We start from the raw sequence: 20527 nt of genomic DNA, 5'->3' as shown, positions 1-20527 counted from the left end.
TTGGTGAGCCTGGGTCACGAATATTGCCATAATTTCCAAGTATTCCTGGTAAAATATTTTTTTTGATGAGATTTGCCACCAGAAAAAAATTAGGAATGGAATTACAACATTCATATTTTTTTTAACAAAGAAACTTATTTTGACACATGAATTTGTCCTAAACTTTATGGCATCATGCCACTTGCTTGATATACTGAACAAAAACAGGGGCGGCTCACTGTCAACTGCCCACCTGGAAAGCCAGAATTGTGAATGTTCCCATTGTTTAGTGAATGTTGCTACTGCTTGCAAGGATCAGTGCTGGTAAAATCTGCTATGCAAGCATCATTTTGATAGGGTTGCGACATAAAGGACTCTAGCAAAGGAATTCATGAAGAATAATCTCTCTCATGCACTTGCTTAGAAACCCCTTCTTTTGACACATGATTCTATCCTATGCTTTAGATCACAAATGATGCATGATGTTATTGCACAAGTTCTGCCATTCTCAAGCTGCCTTGTCTCAGGAGGATGATGCTTACTGCACAGAAAGGCATCCTGAGTAACAATGAGAAAGGGGAATATATTTCACAGACAGAAACACACACAAAGAGAGAGAGAAAGAGAGAGAACATGTGGATATTAATCAGGAACCTTTTTCACAATTTATACCATGTACATTTAGCAGTTCCACATAAATGAAATGAAGATAAAACCAAACATTCTTCTTTGGTAGAAAAAACCATATGTTTTTCAATAGCCTATGTCTCTTCTAATTGCATTGCTGAACCGAAGTATATATAAGCTTAAAATAGTGGGAAGAGTATTTATAAATGATGAGGTAATATGGTACTTACACCATCAATATGCTAAAAAAGTGAAAGAATTACTGTGAACATGAAGAAGTTTAGACAATGAGAAGAATAGGGTCACAGGGGCTGCTGTCATGCAAATACATTGTACCATATAAAAGACTTAGCAATAGACTATGACTCAGCCAAAAGAGCCTCCCGAATGAGCTTTTCTGTAAGAGCCTTGGGGAGTCCCATCACACTATCGGTGGCCCCTACCTGCACAAGCAAACGAGCACATTCTTTCATGATTTAGAATATTTTCTTCATATATCAATGAGAAATTGTCAAACAAAAGAAATAATCAGAGTCATAGTACTACTAACCACTGCTTCAACAAATGGCAGAGTCAATGGATGTTCTAGCAGTAAGCCACCCGCAACTCTGAATACAACCCCCTCATCAATCTGAGAAAATTTAACCAAAAAACCTGGTTTATGCACCAATAAAGCTCAAGTTACAGCTGATGCAGCAAGAGTTAACTAAAGAAAAAACAAGGATTAATGACTCAAAGCGAAATCCAATGCGTAATTTTTTTTCTGATTTGTCCTTTTTATGTACTTCCCCCCAAATTTCCTTGAAAAATAAATCTCCCCAACATGAGGGAACTTATCAGTCTAAGATTGTACATTAAAATGGCAGCACATCAGATAGTCACATCTATGTGTGACCTAGATTCATGCTACTGCTGTTCTATATAACATAATGCCGGCATCGGACATGGACTTTCAGCAGGACTACTTACAGCTTTCAAAAGGAAAAGTAGATTCTGAACAAATGACTCAAATAACCAAGAGAAGAAGAAAATACCAGGCCCTCAATGATCTCATCTGGAATATCGTGGAAATATACCTGCAAGAAGATGCCAGAGAGGTATCAGCTCAGTCATTCTTAAATGCAGCAAACTTTTTACCACTGTTAGGAAAGAAAGTACCAATAGAAGTGCAAATATATATGCTACCATATGAATGCATGGAAATCCAGGAATTAAAATTTTGAATCATATATCAGTATTTCTTTTCCCTTGATAGGATTCGTTGTGGTAAGTGCTTATGTTCTCACCAGAACATAAAAAATTTACAGTTATGCACAAGGCTTCATATATTTGAGCTAAAAGTCTAAGAAAAATGATGCAGTGAAGATTTGTTTCACACCGAGGTGGAAGATAACTTCCAGTTAAATGATTATGCATCAAAATTACCTCAGCTTTATCCAAGCCTTCATATCTCCTCCCGGTCTTAAGATTGGTAATAACTACTGATCCTACAGTTGATACATGATCCCCAGAATAGCCTGAAAACAGTTAGGACATAAATACGACATACGAAACTAAATCCACAAGCATAATTAACTGAACCATCAAATGAAAAAGCATAAATCCTTTGGCGAACCTTTCAGGAACTGACGAGCTTCTTCCTTGCTGGTTGGCTTTTCTCTGATGATCCCTTCATGGACCACAACCTCCAAATTAATTATAACTTAGTAATTGGTTATGATCAAAATAAATTCAATTTAGAAATAAATACCTAAAGAGGGTTACTGATACGCTTCAAATGACATAACTTGTTAATGAACAACAACAATAGTAGATACACAAAACTACATGATGCAAGGATTAGCCTTGTAAATCTCTGTGCATAAACCAAAATGCAGATGTATATAAACCTTTGTCCCTCTTCAAACTATGCTTCTAAACTCTTCAAGCTGAAAGCATTGGGGAACCATGAATTACTGCCTACAGATAATAAAGATATACAAAAGCCTGTTACAGACTACACTTTATAGAGGACCTACCAGACCAAACCATTGCAATAACTCATAACCTGCTAACAGCAAGTTTGATGGTTACTAGAAGAAGAAACTAGCCTTCATGATTTAGGAGCCAAGGCTTCGATGATACTTTTGATAACAGAGCACTGAGCTTAACCTGGTGTAAGTGTTCTAGAAATTTCTTACTCTAGTTAGGTTTTACACTAGATTTTGAATGCCATTATCATAGATGTGGACTTCATGTGCTTAACAATAAATCCTCAAACAGCGACAAATAATGATAAATAAAGCCAACATTCATTATAGATTTGAAAAAAAAAGTTATCATGCAAAATAGAATGAGTACTCTAATATTAGCTTATAAAAAATGAAAGATATAGAAGTGTAATAAACTTGTTAAGCATTTGAAACTTAAGAATAGAAGAATTTGCAGCACAAAATATAAAAGCAATGGGCCCTTATTATACTAAAATTTTGCGATAGTTTCCTTCTTCTAAAATGAAATTCATCTGGCAGGTTCAGATCTTGGCATGCTTTCCAAGAAGACAAAATATATAACTAAAGTCAAATAGTAACCCGAGTAATTAAGTATCTCTTAACTTTTATAGTTTGAAGTTGAGAGTGTTTCCTAAAACGTCCAGCAATTTTTTTAGTAGGAAATACACCATTCCATCATTAGTATCTAAACAATCTCCACAGAAATATGTGTTGCTCCTTGTAAGCATGCTCTTATATTTTTATGAAAACATAGAGAAAAAAAAAAGCTTTTATTAAATCACAATTTACAGTTGAAATATGAATAGAGTTATGGCGATACATCAATTGAGTCGTAGGTCGACAAATAAATTCATTAGTATGCAGAGGATACAAAGCAAATGACACAACAAAGAGTGAGAAACTAAAGATTCATGTTATTGCCTCAAAAAAGTAGGCACATTGAAGGAATTGAGACATACTATATCAGAAGTTAGTAAGAGTGTCGGTACAGCATCCTTTTCACTGTAATCTGTAATTTTAATCCTGGAAATGATAGCATCAGCCTGAAAAGAAATTTCACATCAGCACAAGCAAGTTGTAAAGTCAAGGTGAGTGCCATGCTAAAACCAATGGGATCCATTTGCAATAATTGTGTTGGAAAATTGCAGCAAATATAGAAGTATTGTCTGCCAGCTTTCATCAACCAAGTCTTTTTTTTTGGTTCAAAAATGAGACTAGTGAAAACAGTCTATCCACATTCTAGTAACTGAATATTAAGAAAATAGAAGGATTTTGTGAGACCTGTCTTAGAGCAAATATCATCAGATATCTTCTGCTTCATTCAAATGGATAAGAATTGAAAATGAACAAGGGGCTTTAGAGATTACAGGACTTTATAAATCATAATTTGACAGGCACCTGTGATTACGGCCTTATGCTTAGAACCCTAAAGTCAAGCATATAATTCATGGTCATTTAATGACCCTTGACCATGAACCAAAAACTTTAATACTTCATAATTGACGGATGTCCTTCTCCTAAAAAAAGGGCCCACATATGAAGAAATTCTATATTGAAACAATAAGGCGAACATGAAAAAATTTCTGAACTGTTAACATAAATAACTTTGCCCTTAATTTATGTCCATCTAAATTTAATATATCTTGTTTTTGCCTTTCCTTTGTTTCGATTTTTTTTTTTTTTTTTTTTGTCCTGCTCCTCTCAAATCTCTCATTAAAATGCCAAGAGACTACCGCCACACGTTTTTTTCCAGATCAGCTGCAGTGGATGTTGCAAACACAGTTCAAAGCAGCATAATATGGAAGCATAATTTTCCAACAGTTATTGAAAAAAAATGCTCATGATTATATCACCGGATACATTTTTTATTCAGACATGATATGGATGGAGTTTCTTCTCTTTTTTCATCAGCATTGTATTAAGACCAATGAGAGGATGCATTTATTTTCAATTTTGTGGACCTTCTTAGTTCTTACATCTATGAAATTCTTACACATGCTAACATATGAACCAAAAAAAATTAAACTACATGAATCATCACAACCTAATCTATGGTAAAATAATATTTAATAATTCGTCTACACATCAAAGGCTAGTAGTTAATATGTTATGTACGAGCATCAAACTAAACACGAGCATCAACCGCTTGTCGTACTTTCTTTGAATATAAAACTTTGATATATATCCATCACCTCAGACTTCAACAATGGATTGAGTTTAACCTGCACAATATATCCAGGCAATCCTATTTAGGGCTACCTATGATGTTATTTCTTTGTTTCCTTTTCTTTTCTTGATGGAACCATGGATTCAAGTCTCTTGGTGACAAAAATGACCTACCTTTGCCTCGGCAAGAACCATCACTAATTCTTCCGGCTTCTCCCTCCGAATACTCTTCTCATCAATGTCCGCAGTCTGAACCACAAACCATCGTAACTTTAAGAGCTCTCACACTTATAACTTCAAAAGGTTCAAGAGAAACAAACCATGACTTCGAATTCATATCCCATCTCAGCTAAAATATGACGGCGAGCCACCGACGACGAACCCAAGATTATCTGCAGCGGCAATCACATTAAATTGGTTAATTTTACAAAACTAAACGACGAAAAATCTCCGCGGAGTCCACGAAAAATTTATAAATAATGATACAGCTAAGAGATTCCGATTTGATCGATATTTCTATCTGTACATCCCCCCAAAAAAATCTTAAACGAGAAAAATCAGCCGAAAAGATGTTACGAGACCGGACAGAAATCACGATCATTTGCATAAAAAAATAATTAAATTTTTGAAAACAAACCTTGAACGAGGGAAGAGGAGGGTTCGATGCCATATCTCTGCTCCTTTTTTTAATTTACTTGTTTTTGTGGAGAATAGAGAAAGGTGGGGTAAGAGAGAAGAAGCGAGGGAGGGAACGAGCTCCCGAGAGTTCGGCGAGAGGCTCCAACGGCGCATCCCGACGGGCTTCTATTCAGCTTATAGTCTCCTTCTAGACACGTGCGTCCACGAGATAAGATCCAACCATTGGTTTGCAAAATGTGCGCATGTTAAGAAATCGGCATATGGTTGCCGCTTTATATTGTGTGATGACGGCACGTGTGTTCTTCCGCTGGGTACTTTTAACCCTAACCTTCCATCTCCTGTCGCTTCGTTTCCTCCGCCCTTCGCCACCAGCGGCCAACCCAACGACCCCCCTCCGGCCACCGCCAACTTGGCTGCCCTATCCTGTTTTCTACCTTTCTACTCGAGGTAAGCTTGCCCCCTCTGAGATTTCGGATATATATATTTCTTTAGTTTCTTTTATTTTTAATTTTCGATCTAGTTTTTTTTTAAAAACATAATTATGTTTGTTCATGGAATGGCAGCTCTTTTTGATAAGATATGAGCATGTATGCTAATTTGTCTGAGCTATTTCAAGAAGATTGTTTATGATACAGTTTATACCGTAGTGATTGTTTGCCTGGCAAATTTCTTAGGACTCCGAATCACATACACATGTCCTTAGAATGTCAATAAGCTGATCGAACTAGAGAATTGAAATATTATTTTTAGAACTCTAGGGAGGACAATTAATTAATTTTCTAAGGGTAGATGTGGTGTAAATGATAAGGATGTTACTTCAAAGATCATTTGTTATGTTTCTCATCCGAAACTGTGATGATTCTTTGTTATGATTTTGGCTCATATCCATTTTCGACCAGTGGATGCATAGACTAGGGGTCTCCAGATAAATATATAAATTTTAATAGTAAGTAATTTAGAGATGGTGGAACACATCCAATGGCTTAGATTATTGGTGTCTAATACCCGGCCGTCCAGTCAAAACCAATCCTATTTGGGTTGTTGTTTCGCTGTCCTCATATTAGCTCTACTCAGCCCCCAAGATGGTGTCAAGAACATTAAACAAAGGCAAGGAATAGAAGCTCAAAATAGTGGGGGAGAGTAATAGAATTGGGGGCCAACAGCAGATAGAGAAGTGTTCGATAACAGATTCAGTGGAGGCCACAATATGGATTGGACACCTCCAGCACCTCGATAACCTTTGAATTCTCCTTGTCTGTTAAGGACTGAAATCTATGAAGAAAGAAGGGTCCACATTCCTCTCCAGACTTTGTTTCTACTCTACTTAACAGCCTTGAACTCTTACCCATTTCTTTCAAGACATACACTTCAAGGCAAAGCTGCAGCAGCCATGTCCAACTCCTCTCACATTGCTGCTTCCATTGTATTCCCTGCAATCTGACCAGTAGTTGTAGATTCAATCCCCTTAGGTTTAAACTCCATGCTTTCAGGAGTTCTTTCCGCAACGAAAGAGTGAAGCAACACTAGGAAAATATATAGTCTGTCGTCGCATCTTATATATCACGGAGTTTGCTATTGCACCAAAAATTGAGATTTTTTTGCTCAAGGCTATCCTTGATGACAACTTGATTTCTGCATAGTGCCCAAACAAAGATCTTGACCTCCCAAGCAGAAATAAGGTACTTTCGATATGATGACATGAAATTTTTTGTGTTATATTCCATCATTTTAGTTATTAGTTATTGCTTTTAAAGGATATCAATTTTCACTTAAACTAGTCCCCATATCATGCTTATTAAATTCATTTGATTTGCTTGGTTCACTTTTGTCTTTAATATCAGCAAATATGTTGCGGTTATATGGAACTAGAAATGGTGGTTAGTAGTTGCTTCCTTTTCTTCTCTCAAGGGCATGCAAAAGAAGCCAGTCAGCTATTCATGTTGTCTAAATTTTTTTGTCTTTTTGGAGAGTTGATTTTGAAAAATCCTTGGTCATGGTAGCAATTAAAATAGCTTATAAATCTGGTTTCTTTATCTGTCAAAGGTTATTGTCAAAATCCTCAATGAAAAATCTGCAGATCATGTAGCAAATTGGTGTTATTTTACACATGCCTGTAACTTCAGATGGAGATTTTATTTATTTGCATTCCTATAACAGGCAAAGCGTCCAGAAATTGTAGATGGAAGCCAAATTCTTTCGGTTTCTAAAGATTGTGGGAGTTGGGTTTAGAGGAAGAACTGAAGCAGAAGGTCGCCGACTGTTCTTAAAATTGGGCTACAGTCATGAGGTTGAATTTGCTGTTCCTCCTGCTGTTCGTGTTTTCTGCTTTAAACCCAACATTATTTGTTGTACGGGGATAGACAAACAAAGGGTACACCAGTTTGCAGGTGCAGTTCGTAGCTGTAAGCCCCCTGAAGTCTACAAAGGCAAGGGTATCATGTACATTGATGAAGTAGTAAAGAAGAAGCAAGGAAAAAAATCAAAGTAAAAGCAGAATGGATGAAATTCTTGTTCTTTTATGCTTAAACTGTTGAGTAGCACCACCATGCTCGACCATAGCAGGGGAAGGATGGAAGACAGTTGGCGAATGAACTACTTGTTCTGTCATTAAAATCCTTGAATGATTTCTAAAGTAATCACCCAGGGGGATCTTTTTTGATGGATTAGCATATCAAATTTGTAGTTGTTCTTGTGAGTGCTGTTGGGGGAAGAACCCCAAGCCATACATTCACGGAGGCGCTCGGCCGAAGAGCGCCAGCCGGAAAGTTGCTCGGCCAAAGAGTGCCGAACGGAGAGCTGCTCGGCCAAAGATCGCCGACCAGAAAGCTGCTCGGCCAAAGGATGCCGACCAGGAAGGCGCTCGACTAGAAGGCGCCGACCAGAGTGCGCGCCAAGAGGTGCCCAACCAAAATAAGCTGCTCGGTTAGAAAGTGCCGACCAAAGACAGCGCCGAGGCGCTCTGCTAGAAGGTGCTCGCCTAAAGGGCGCCGACCAGGAGTACTCAAAGCAGCCCCGCCACAGGGCGCCCCATTGGGCGATCAGCTCGGCTCGGCACCCTTGCCGAGCCGATGCCTTAACCAAATGTTCAACCTCCGCCTAAAGTCCAAGGGACTTGACAACTCCTACGGCTTGCGACCTGCCACTATCTCCAAGCCATCAAGGCATAAGATCTCCTCAGGCGTTCGGCACGACCTGCCATTAATGCATGAGACTCCCTCAAGTCTCCGATGCACTCAGGCATTTAATGAACACGGCCCAAGACGATCTCCGGATCACTGAACCATCAGAACGTATGGCTCTCCCTGACCGCCGGTTCATTCGGTAATAAATGCACTTACCATCCACGGACCCCAGGCCCACCACAGCCGGCGGTTCAACCACTCCAACAGGTCCGATCGACCGTGACAACTCCCTGATTCCGGTCTGATCCGGTCCCGTTCCCCATTACGCCATTAATGGGCCAAATCGCGCCCAATTATTACAAAACAGGACAAACCTCCTGTCACCTCCCAGGTAACAAAAATCCTCCTATAAAAGGAAACCTGGAGGGAAAAGGGAGGGAGGACCAAAAAACCAGAGAAAAAACCCGGAGCTGGAGAGAACCCTCCTAGACCGGGGGAAAAAGGAAGAAAACAGCACAGACACAATTGAACACAAGATTCTCTCTGTCTTCTCCACATACTCTCCTCCCTGCTCTCTCCACATACTTGCCCCCTCTGACTTAGGCATCGGAGGGCCGGCGCCGGGGAGCCCGACCACCGGCTTTTTTGCAGGACAGGACAAGACTGGACGCACCACTCCCCTCTTCGGACGCTCCCACGCCCCCCGTGGTGGAGGACGCAGCCGGCCGGCGCACCGCCGTCCGCCCCCTGTAGCAGCGGAGCTCCTCCTTCCCCGGCTTCGCGGCGGCCCCCGGGTCCAATTTCCAGCAACAGTTGGCGCTAGAGGAAGGGCCCGAGTTCGCTACCATGAAGCTAAGAAGCAAAGGAGCTTCCAACGACACTCGACGCCATTCGATGCCATTCGACGCCACTCGACGGCACTCGACGGCATTCGACGGTACTCGACGCCACTCGACGCCATTCGACGCCACTCGACGACACTCGACGCCACTAGATGCCATTCGACGCCATTCGACGGCACTCGACGGCACTCGACGCCACTCGACGCCACTCGACGCCATTCGACGCCATTCGACGCCACTCGACGCCACTCGACGCCATTCGACGCCATTCGACGCCACTCGACGCCACTCGACGCCATTCGACGCCATTCGACGACACTCGACGACACTCGACGCCATTCGACGACACTTCGACGACACTTCGACGACATTCGACGACATTCAACGCCATTCGACGCCTTTCCACGCCATTCGACGCCTCCTACGACAACACGCCCTGATCTGAGTGGGGGCACCCTGCTGAGTTGACCACAAGCCAAAGAAGGCCGCTGAGTAGGGGTGGCAATCGGGTCGGGTCAGACATAAACAGGTCGGGTCAAATACAAATCGGGTCAGAAAACTATAAATCTGAACCCGACCTGTTTATTAAACGGGTCAGGAATTACAAATCTGAACCTGACCTGTTTATTAAACAGGTAACCCGACCCGACCCGTTTAACCTGTTTAATAAACAGGTAACCTGTTTACCCAACCCGACCCGACCTGTTTAACCTGTTTGCCCAACCTGACCCGTTTAACCTGTTTAGACCTGTTTAATCTGTCCAACCCGACCTGTTTAACCTGCCCAACCCGACCTGTTTAGACCTGTTTAGACCCGTTTAACCTGTTTAGACCTGTTTAACCCGTTTAACCTGTTTAACCCATTTAACCTGTTTAGACCTGTTTAACCTGCCCAACAGTTAAACGGGTTAAACGGTTTAAACGGGTCAGACATCTAAAACCCGTATCCGACCCAATTAATAAACAGGTTAAACGGGTCGACCTGTTTACGACCCGAACCTGTTTAGGCCAAACCCAAACCTGTTTATGGCGAGTCGAACACGGGTCGGGTTGGCGGGTCGGATCATATTTTGCCACCCCTACCGCTGAGTCGACCTAAAGCACTATAACTCTAACTGCATGAAAGGTACATCCTGCTTGGCACGCACATCTCCATATATATTTGGCTATATTGCAGGATGATCGACGACTGGACTACTTCCTTCGTCCGAGCCAAAAGACAGCTCAGTACTACAACGCCAGGGTCAAAGTCAAATCTTTCAGACTAGGGGACCTTGTCCTAAGAAGAGCTGAAACCTCCCGACCAACTGAGCGAGGGAAGCTGGCCCCGAATTGGGAGGGACCATACCGAGTCACGCGCATTCGCCGACCCGGAGCTTATCAATTGGAGTCTCTAAATGGGACTCCCATTCCGCGGAGCTGGAGCTCTGAAAATCTCCGCGTGTACCACCAGTAGAACCCTAAGGGGTCCCTCATTATTCAACCATTAAATTCCATTCTATGAATTTCACTCTATGAATTTCATTTCACGATAAACTGATGGTTTGCGGACTTATTCCGAGCTCACCAATTTTCTTGATTATCCCATGGCATCAGGTTTATTCTTCTTCCCTAACCACGGTTAGGATGCCCTGATACCTCGGGATGATGGAGTACCTGCGTGGACTCCCTGAAGATGTCCATGAGTTTATGGTGCGCTCTCCATCAGCGAGCTCGGCTCATTCTCCTACCCTGGCCACGGTCAGGATGCCCCGAGACGTCGGGACGCCCCGGTTACCGGGAAGCTCGAGGCGTCGAGACATGAGTAGCGGTCCTCTCTGACCGGACGAGCTCGGCTCGTGCTCCATCGATTATTGAGTAGCGGTCCTCTCTGACCGGACGAGCTCGGCTCGTGCTCCATCGACTATTGAGTAGCGGTCCTCTGACCGGACGAGCTCGGCTCGTGCTCCATCGACTATTGAGTAGCGGTCCTCTCTGACCGGACGAGCTCGGCTCGTGCTCCATCGATTATTGAGTAGCGGTCCTCTCTGACCGGACGAGCTCGGCTCGTGCTCCATCGATTATTGAGTAGCGGTCCTCTCTGACCGGACGAGCTCGGCTCGTGCTCCATCGATTATTGAGTAGCGGTCCTCTGACCGGACGAGCTCGGCTCGTGCTCCATCGACTATTGAGTAGCGGTCCTCTCTGACCGGACGAGCTCGGCTCGTGCTCCATCGATTATTGAGTAGCGGTCCTCTCTGACCGGACGAGCTCGGCTCGTGCTCCATCGATTATTGAGTAGCGGTCCTCTCTGACCGGACGAGCTCGGCTCGTGCTCCATCGATTATTGAGTAGCGGTCCTCTCTGACCGGACGAGCTCGGCTCGTGCTCCATCGACTATTGAGTAGCGGTCCTCTCTGACCGGACGAGCTCGGCTCGTGCTCCATCGATTATTGAGTAGCGGTCCTCTCTGACCGGACGAGCTCGGCTCGTGCTCCATCGATTATTGAATAGCGGTCCTCTGACCGGACGAGCTCGGCTCGTGCTCCTACCCCGACCTCGGCCGGGATGCCTCGAGACGTCGAGACGCCCCGGTTCATCGGGATGCCCCGATACGTTGGGATGTTGTCCTTATTGGCCAAATGAGCTCGGCTCATTCTTTACCAGCTTCAACCAACGAGCTCGGCTCGTTCCTTCATCGATGGATTTCTCTGTCGACGCCCTCCAAAAACGGAGTCCGAGCAGAGAAGCGTCTTCAGTCGCCTCGGCGCAAGGACGCACACGGTACAAGGTACCCATTCATTTAATGTCTTTACATTATTTTATTCTTGGACTCTTCTCTGCCGACGTCCCCAAAGAACGGACTCCGAGCAGAAAAAGCGTCTTCAGTCGCCTCGGCGCAAGGACGCACACGGTACAAGGTACCTATTTACTTTAATGTTTCTACGTTAATGTCTCCATATTGTCTATTTTTGGATTTCTCTGCCGACGTCCCCAAAGAACGGAGTCCGAGCAGAGAAGCGTCTTCAGTCGCCTCGGCGCAAGGACGCACACGGTACAAGGTACCCATTTACTTAAATGTTTCTACGTTAATGTCTCCATATTGTCTATTTTTGAATTTCTCTGCCGACGTCCCCAAAGAACGGAGTCCGAGCAGAGAAGCGTCTTCAGTCGCCTCGGCGCAAGGACGCACACGGTACAAGGTACCCATTTATTTAATGTCTTTACATTATTTTATTCTTGGACTCTTCTCTGCCGACGTCCCCAAAGAACGGACTCCGAGCAGAAAAAGCGTCTTCAGTCGCCTCGGCGCAGGGACGCACACGGTACAAGGTACCCATTTACTTTAATGTTTCTACGTTAATGTCTCCATATTGTCTATTTTTGGATTTCTCTGCCGACGTCCCCAAAGAACGGAGTCCGAGCAGAGAAGCGTCTTCAGTCGCCTCGGCGCAAGGACGCACACGGTACAAGGTACCCATTTACTTAAATGTTTCTACGTTAATGTCTCCATATTGTCTATTTTTGGATTTCTCTGCCGACGTCCCCAAAGAACGGAGTCCAAGCAGAGAAGCGTCTTCAGTCGCCTCGGCGCAAGGACGCACACGGTACAAGGTACCCATTCATTTAATGTCTTTATTTTATTCTTGGACTCTTCTCTGCCGACGTCCCCAAAGAACGGACTCCGAGCAGAAAAAGCGTCTTCAGTCGCCTTGGTGTAAGAGCGCTCACAGCACCAGGACGATCGACGACTGAACTACTTCCTTTGCCCGAGCCAAAAAGCAGCTCGGACTCGGAAGTCGGAGGGTAGTGTTGGGGGAAGAACCCCAAGCCATACATTCACGGAGGCGCTCGGCCGAAGAGCGCCAGCCGGAAAGTTGCTCGGCCAAAGAGTGCCGAACGGAGAGCTGCTCGGCCAAAGATCGCCGACCAGAAAGCTGCTCGGCCAAAGGATACCGACCAGGAAGGCGCTCGACTAGAAGGCGCCGACCAGAGTGCGCGCCAAGAGGTGCCCAACCAAAATAAGCTGCTCGGTTAGAAAGTGCCGACCAAAGACAGCGCCGAGGCGCTCTGCTAGAAGGTGCTCGCCTAAAGGGCGCCGACCAGGAGTACTCAAAGCAGCCCCGCCACAGGGCGCCCCATTGGGCGATCAGCTCGGCTCGGCACCCTTGCCGAGCCGATGCCTTAACCAAATGTTCAACCTCCGCCTAAAGTCCAAGGGACTTGACAACTCCTACGGCTTGCGACCTGCCACTATCTCCAAGCCATCAAGGCATAAGATCTCCTCAGGCGTTCGGCACGACCTGCCATTAATGCATGAGACTCCCTCAAGTCTCCGATGCACTCAGGCATTTAATGAACACGGCCCAAGACGATCTCCGGATCACTGAACCATCAGAACGTATGGCTCTCCCTGACCGCCGGTTCATTCGGTAATAAATGCACTTACCATCCACGGACCCCAGGCCCACCACAGCCGGCGGTTCAACCACTCCAACAGGTCCGATCGACCGTGACAACTCCCTGATTCCGGTCTGATCCGGTCCCGTTCCCCATTACGCCATTAATGGGCCAAATCGCGCCCAATTATTACAAAACAGGACAAACCTCCTGTCACCTCCCAGGTAACAAAAATCCTCCTATAAAAGGAAACCTGGAGGGAAAAGGGAGGGAGGACCAAAAAACCAGAGAAAAAACCCGGAGCTGGAGAGAACCCTCCTAGACCGGGGGAAAAAGGAAGAAAACAGCACAGACACAATTGAACACAAGATTCTCTCTGTCTTCTCCACATACTCTCCTCCCTGCTCTCTCCACATACTTGCCCCCTCTGACTTAGGCATCGGAGGGCCGGCGCCGGGGAGCCCGGCCACCGGCTTTTTTGCAGGACAGGACAAGACTGGACGCACCACTCCCCTCTTCGGACGCTCCCACGCCCCCCTCGGTGGAGGACGCAGCCGGCCGGCGCACCGCCATCCGCCCCCTGTAGCAGCGGAGCTCGTCCTTCTCCGGCTTCGCGGCGGCCCCCGGGTCCAATTTCCAGCAACAGTTGGCGCTAGAGGAAGGGCCCGAGTTCGCTACCATGAAGCTAAGAAGCAAAGGAGCTTCCAACGACACTCGACGCCACTCGACGACACTCGACGACACTCGACGCCACTCGACGCCATTCGACGACACTCGACGACACTCGACGCCACTCGACGCCATTCGACGCCATTCGACGCCACTCGACGCCACTCGACGCCACTCGACGCCACTCGACGCCATTCGACGACATTCGACGACACTCGACGACACTCGACGCCATTCGACGACACTTCGACGACATTTGACGACATTCGACGCCATTCGACGCCTTTCCACGCCATTCGACGCCTCCTACGACAACACGCCCTGATCTGAGTGGGGGCACCCTGCTGAGTTGACCACAAGCCAAAGAAGGCCGCTGAGTAGGGGTGGCAATCGGGTCGGGTCAGACATAAACAGGTCGGGTCAAATACAGATCGGGTCAGAAAACTATAAATCTGAACCCGACCTGTTTATTAAACGGGTCAGGAATTACAAATCTGAACCTGACCTGTTTATTAAACAGGTAACCCGACCCGACCCGTTTAACCTGTTTAATAAACAGGTAACCTGTTTACCCAACCCGACCCGACCTGTTTAACCTGTTTGCCCAACCTGACCCGTTTAACCTGTTTAGACCTGTTTAATCTGTCCAACCCGACCTGTTTAACCTGCCCAACCCGACCTGTTTAGACCTGTTTAGACCCGTTTAACCTGTTTAGACCTGTTTAACCCGTTTAACCTGTTTAACCCATTTAACCTGTTTAGACCTGTTTAACCTGCCCAATAGTTAAACGGGTTAAACGGTTTAAACGGGTCAGACATCTAAAACCCGTATCCGACCCAATTAATAAACAGGTTAAACGGGTCGACCTGTTTACGACCCGAACCTGTTTAGGCCAAACCCAAACCTGTTTATGGCGGGTCGAACACGGGTCGGGTTGGCGGGTCGGATCATATTTTGCCACCCCTACCACTGAGTCGACCTAAAGCACTATAACTCTAACTGCATGAAAGGTACATCCTGCTTGGCACGCACATCTCCATATATATTTGGCTATATTGCAGGATGATCGACGACTGGACTACTTCCTTCGTCCGAGCCAAAAGACAGCTCAGTACTACAACGCCAGGGTCAAAGTCAAATCTTTCAGACCAGGGGACCTTGTCCTAAGAAGAGCTGAAACCTCCCGAACAACTGAGCGAGGGAAGCTGGCCCCGAATTGGGAGGGACCATACCGAGTCACGCGCATTCGCCGACCCGGAGCTTATCAATTGGAGTCTCTAAATGGGACTCCCATTCCGCGGAGCTGGAGCTCTGAAAATCTCCGTGTGTACCACCAGTAGAACCCTAAGGGGTCCCTCATTATTCAACCATTAAATTCCATTCTATAAATTTCACTCTATGAATTTCATTTCACGATAAACTGATGGTTTGCGGACTTATTCCGAGCTCACCAATTTTCTTGATTATCCCATGGCATCAGGTTTATTCTTCTTCCCTAACCACGGTTGGGATGCCCTGATACCTCGAGATGATGGAGTACCTGCGTGGACTCCCTGAAGATGTCCATGAGTTTATGGTGCGCTCTCCATCAGCGAGCTCGGCTCGTTCTCCTACCCTGGCCACGGTCAGGATGCCCCGAGACGTCGGGACGCCCCGGTTACCGGGAAGCTCGAGGCGTCGAGACATGAGTAGCGGTCCTCTCTGACCGGACGAGCTCGGCTCGTGCTCCATCGACTATTGAGTAGCGGTCCTCTCTGACCAGACGAGCTCGGCTCGTGCTCCATCGACTATTGAGTAGCGGTCCTCTGACCGGACGAGCTCGGCTCGTGCTCCATCGACTATTGAGTAGCGGTCCTCTCTGACCGGACGAGCTCGGCTCGTGCTCCATCGATTATTGAGTAGCGGTCCTCTCTGACCGGACGAGCTCGGCTCGTGCTCCATCGATTATTGAGTAGCGGTCCTCTCTGACCGGACGAGCTCGGCTCGTGCTCCATCGACTATTGAGTAGCGGTCCTCTCTGACCGGACGAGCTCGGCTCGTGCTCCATCGACTATTGAGTAGCGGTCCTCTCTGACCGGACGAGCTCGGCTCGTGCTCCATCGATTATTGAGTAGCGGTCCTCTGACCGGACGAGCTCGGCTCGTGCTCCATCGACTATTGAGTAACGGTCCTCTCTGACCGGACGAGCTCGGCTCGTGCTCCATCGATTATTGAGTAGCGGTCCTCTCTGACCGGACGAGCTCGGCTCGTGCTCCATCGATTATTGAGTAGCGGTCCTCTCTGACCGGACGAGCTCGGCTCGTGCTCCATCGATTATTGAGTAGCGGTCCTCTCTGACCGGACGAGCTCGGCTCGTGCTCCATCGACTATTGAGTAGCGGTCCTCTGACCGGACGAGCTCGGCTCGTGCTCCATCGACTATTGAGTAGCGGTCCTCTCTGACCGGACGAGCTCGGCTCGTGCTCCATCGATTATTGAGTAGCGGTCCTCTCTGACCGGACGAGCTCGGCTCGTGCTCCATCGATTATTGAATAGCGGTCCTCTGACCGGACGAGCTCGGCTCGTGCTCCTACCCCGACCTCGGCCGGGATGCCTCGAGACGTCGAGACGCCCCGGTTCATCGGGATGCCCCGATACGTTGGGATGTTGTCCTTATTGGCCAAACGAGCTCGGCTCATTCTTTACCAGCTTCAACCAACGAGCTCGGCTCGTTCCTTCATCAATGGATTTCTCTGTCGACGCCCTCCAAAAACGGAGTCCGAGCAGAGAAGCGTCTTCAGTCGCCTCGGCGCAAGGACGCACACGGTACAAGGTACCCATTCATTTAATGTCTTTACATTATTTTATTCTTGGACTCTTCTCTGCCGACGTCCCCAAAGAACGGACTCCGAGCAGAAAAAGCGTCTTCAGTCGCCTCGGCGCAAGGACGCACACGGTACAAGGTACCCATTTACTTTAATGTTTCTACGTTAATGTCTCCATATTGTCTATTTTTGGATTTCTCTGCCGACGTCCCCAAAGAACGGAGTCCGAGCAGAGAAGCGTCTTCAGTCGCCTCGGCGCAAGGACGCACACGGTACAAGGTACCCATTTACTTAAATGTTTCTACGTTAATGTCTCCATATTGTCTATTTTTGGATTTCTCTGCCGACGTCCCCAAAGAACGGAGTCCGAGCAGAGAAGCGTCTTCAGTCGCCTCGGCGCAAGGACGCACACGGTACAAGGTACCTATTCATTTAATGTCTTTACATTATTTTATTCTTGGACTCTTCTCTGCCGACGTCCCCAAAGAACGGACTCCGAGCAGAAAAAGCGTCTTCAGTCGCCTCGGCGCAAGGACGCACACGGTACAAGGTACCCATTTACTTTAATGTTTCTACGTTAATGTCTCCATATTGTCTATTTTTGGATTTCTCTGCCGACGTCCCCAAAGAACGGAGTCCGAGCAGAGAAGCGTCTTCAGTCGCCTCGGCGCAAGGACGCACACGGTACAAGGTACCCATTTACTTAAATGTTTCTACGTTAATGTCTCCATATTGTCTATTTTTGGATTTCTCTGCCGACGTCCCCAAAGAACGGAGTCCGAGCAGAGAAGCGTCTTCAGTCGCCTCGGCGCAAGGACGCACACGGTACAAGGTACCCATTCATTTAATGTCTTTATTTTATTCTTGGACTCTTCTCTGCCGACGTCCCCAAAGAACGGACTCCGAGCAGAAAAAGCGTCTTCAGTCGCCTTGGTGTAAGAGCGCTCACAGCACCAGGACGATCGACGACTGAACTACTTTCTTTGCCCGAGCCAAAAAGCAGCTCGGACTCGGAAGTCGGAGGGTAGTGTTGGGGGAAGAACCCCAAGCCATACATTCACGGAGGCACTCGGCCGAAGAGCGCCAGCCGGAAAGTTGCTCGGCCAAAGAGTGCCGAACGGAGAGCTGCTCGGCCAAAGATCGCCGACCAGAAAGCTGCTCGGCCAAAGGATGCCGACCAGGAAGGCGCTCGACTAGAAGGCGCCGACCAGAGTGCGCGCCAAGAGGTGCCCAACCAAAATAAGCTGCTCGGTTAGAAAGTGCCGACCAAAGACAGCGCCGAGGCGCTCTGCTAGAAGGTGCTCGCCTAAAGGGCGCCGACCAGGAGTACTCAAAGCAGCCCCGCCACAGGGCGCCCCATTGGGCGATCAGCTCGGCTCGGCACCCTTGCCGAGCCGATGCCTTAACCAAATGTTCAACCTCCGCCTAAAGTCCAAGGGACTTGACAACTCCTACGGCTTGCGACCTGCCACTATCTCCAAGCCATCAAGGCATAAGATCTCCTCAGGCGTTCGGCACGACCTGCCATTAATGCATGAGACTCCCTCAAGTCTCCGATGCACTCAGGCATTTAATGAACACGGCCCAAGACGATCTCCGGATCACTGAACCATCAGAACGTATGGCTCTCCCTGACCGCCGGTTCATTCGGTAATAAATGCACTTACCATCCACGGACCCCAGGCCCACCACAGCCGGCGGTTCAACCACTCCAACAGGTCCGATCGACCGTGACAACTCCCTGATTCCGGTCTGATCCGGTCCCGTTCCCCATTACGCCATTAATGGGCCAAATCGCGCCCAATTATTACAAAACAGGACAAACCTCCTGTCACCTCCCAGGTAACAAAAATCCTCCTATAAAAGGAAACCTGGAGGGAAAAGGGAGGGAGGACCAAAAAACCAGAGAAAAAACCCGGAGCTGGAGAGAACCCTCCTAGACCGGGGGAAAAAGGAAGAAAATAGCACAGACACAATTGAACACAAGATTCTCTCTGTCTTCTCCACATACTCTCCTCCCTGCTCTCTCCACATACTTGCCCCCTCTGACTCAGGCATCGGAGGGCCGGCGCCGGGGAGCCCGGCCACCGGCTTTTTTGCAGGACAGGACAAGACTGGACGCACCACTCCCCTCTTCGGACGCTCCCACGCCCCCCGCGGTGGAGGACGCAGCCGGCCGGCGCACCGCCGTCCGCCCCCTGTAGCAGCGGAGCTCCTCCTTCCCCGGCTTCGCGGCGGCCCCCGGGTCCAATTTCCAGCAACAAGTGCATTTTACATAGTGCTCCTGTTTCTCGAAGTTCTTCTGCTACAAGTTGTGGTAGTACGGTACGAAGGAATAGTTTCTCATTTTGGTCGATGGCGAACCTTCATGGTGATCAAGGAATGAAATTGTTTAGGCTGCCAGACACTTGTCATAAGATTGGAACAGTGTGTTTTAATTGACAGCACAGCTTGGTCTTGGTGATTTGCTTCTTTCATGCTTTGAATACTTTATACCAGAAATTTGTGTACAGTGGCTGGCATCTTTGTTGAATCATGACCACCTTTTCTTGGTGAGCAAACATAAATCATCCCTCTCGAAAATTATAGCCTCGCAAAAACTATCCCACAGACATCATCTTGAGCACACCATAACCTAAATCATTTGTTTTCAAATTTAGGACGCCTATTTTGCGTGCCTCTCACTGCACATGAGAAGTGGGAATCTGAGAATCGGTGGAAAGCATTCCCCTGAAGACAAGGATGGGCAGTCTAAAATCCCAATTGGAGATCCGGTGAATGATAGTTTGTGAGATACTCTCTGCCCACTGGCCTTCAGAGTAACTTGTACATGATAGCATCTTAATTATTTTTCAATGATCGGGGCAGCGGTATTGATCAGGCGCACAGCTCCAGCACCCGAATACGCCGACGGCGGCCGCAAGTAGCAAAACTTCTCTCCAGCAACAACAATATCAGAGAGTTGCATCGACCATTTCTGCGAAAAAAATATCGGCCACCATCTAATCTAGGAACAATTTGACCACTGTTACCACATCTTGTGACATACATGTATGAGTGTTAACCACTTAATCTGCTATGTTGATATTGTTAAGTTTAAATCTAGTATTCCAAGTTAAAGATCCTCGTCCCCACAGATCTATGACCGATGCATCCATATGCCAGATACAATACCCTTAAGAGCAGTACATTAAGCAAACTGGAAACAGAGGATGCAAGTTTGAGCCATCCATCCACCACTAATGCATCAATTGCAAGAAGTTGGTGCAAGACTGCAAGTTCACATCTCCTAGTCCATTTATGATTCC

At 46.9% G+C, this 20527-nt stretch overlaps 2 protein-coding genes across 4 annotated transcripts; one reads left to right on the top strand and one right to left on the bottom strand.

Moving 5' to 3' along the window:
• Positions 1-778: 778 nt before the first annotated feature.
• Positions 779-5554, bottom strand: LOC103707613 (7-methyl-GTP pyrophosphatase-like). 2 transcript variants are annotated; one of them, XM_026804853.2, is made up of 9 exons: positions 5401-5554; positions 5084-5155; positions 4938-5012; positions 3557-3640; positions 2222-2291; positions 2032-2123; positions 1641-1682; positions 1157-1260; positions 779-1049 (listed from the first exon to the last, which is right to left on the bottom strand). In XM_026804853.2, the coding sequence occupies exons 1-8, from the start codon at positions 5431-5433 to the stop codon at positions 1192-1194; spliced, it is 537 nt and encodes a 178-aa protein (XP_026660654.1). In that variant the 5' UTR covers positions 5434-5554; the 3' UTR covers positions 779-1049; positions 1157-1191. The 2 variants fall into 2 exon arrangements, with proteins under 2 accessions (XP_026660654.1, XP_008790383.1); XM_008792161.4 differs by having other exon boundaries at positions 1157-1237; positions 5401-5551.
• A 133-nt stretch (positions 5555-5687) lies between these two features.
• Positions 5688-19717, top strand: LOC108511333 (60S ribosomal protein L6, mitochondrial-like). Of its 2 annotated transcripts, XM_039127590.1 has the most exons (3): positions 6430-7081; positions 7560-8097; positions 19484-19717. In XM_039127590.1, the coding sequence occupies exon 2, from the start codon at positions 7582-7584 to the stop codon at positions 7888-7890; it is 309 nt and encodes a 102-aa protein (XP_038983518.1). In that variant the 5' UTR covers positions 6430-7081; positions 7560-7581; the 3' UTR covers positions 7891-8097; positions 19484-19717. The 2 variants fall into 2 exon arrangements, 1 of the variants encoding a protein (XP_038983518.1); XR_003385823.2 differs by lacking the exons at positions 6430-7081; positions 19484-19717 and adding an exon at positions 5688-5849.
• Positions 19718-20527: the final 810 nt, after the last annotated feature.

This window comes from Phoenix dactylifera, chromosome 6 (genome assembly GCF_009389715.1).
Source record: "Phoenix dactylifera cultivar Barhee BC4 chromosome 6, palm_55x_up_171113_PBpolish2nd_filt_p, whole genome shotgun sequence".
NCBI lineage: Eukaryota > Viridiplantae > Streptophyta > Magnoliopsida > Arecales > Arecaceae > Phoenix > Phoenix dactylifera.
This window is presented reverse-complemented; position numbering and strand designations above follow the sequence as displayed.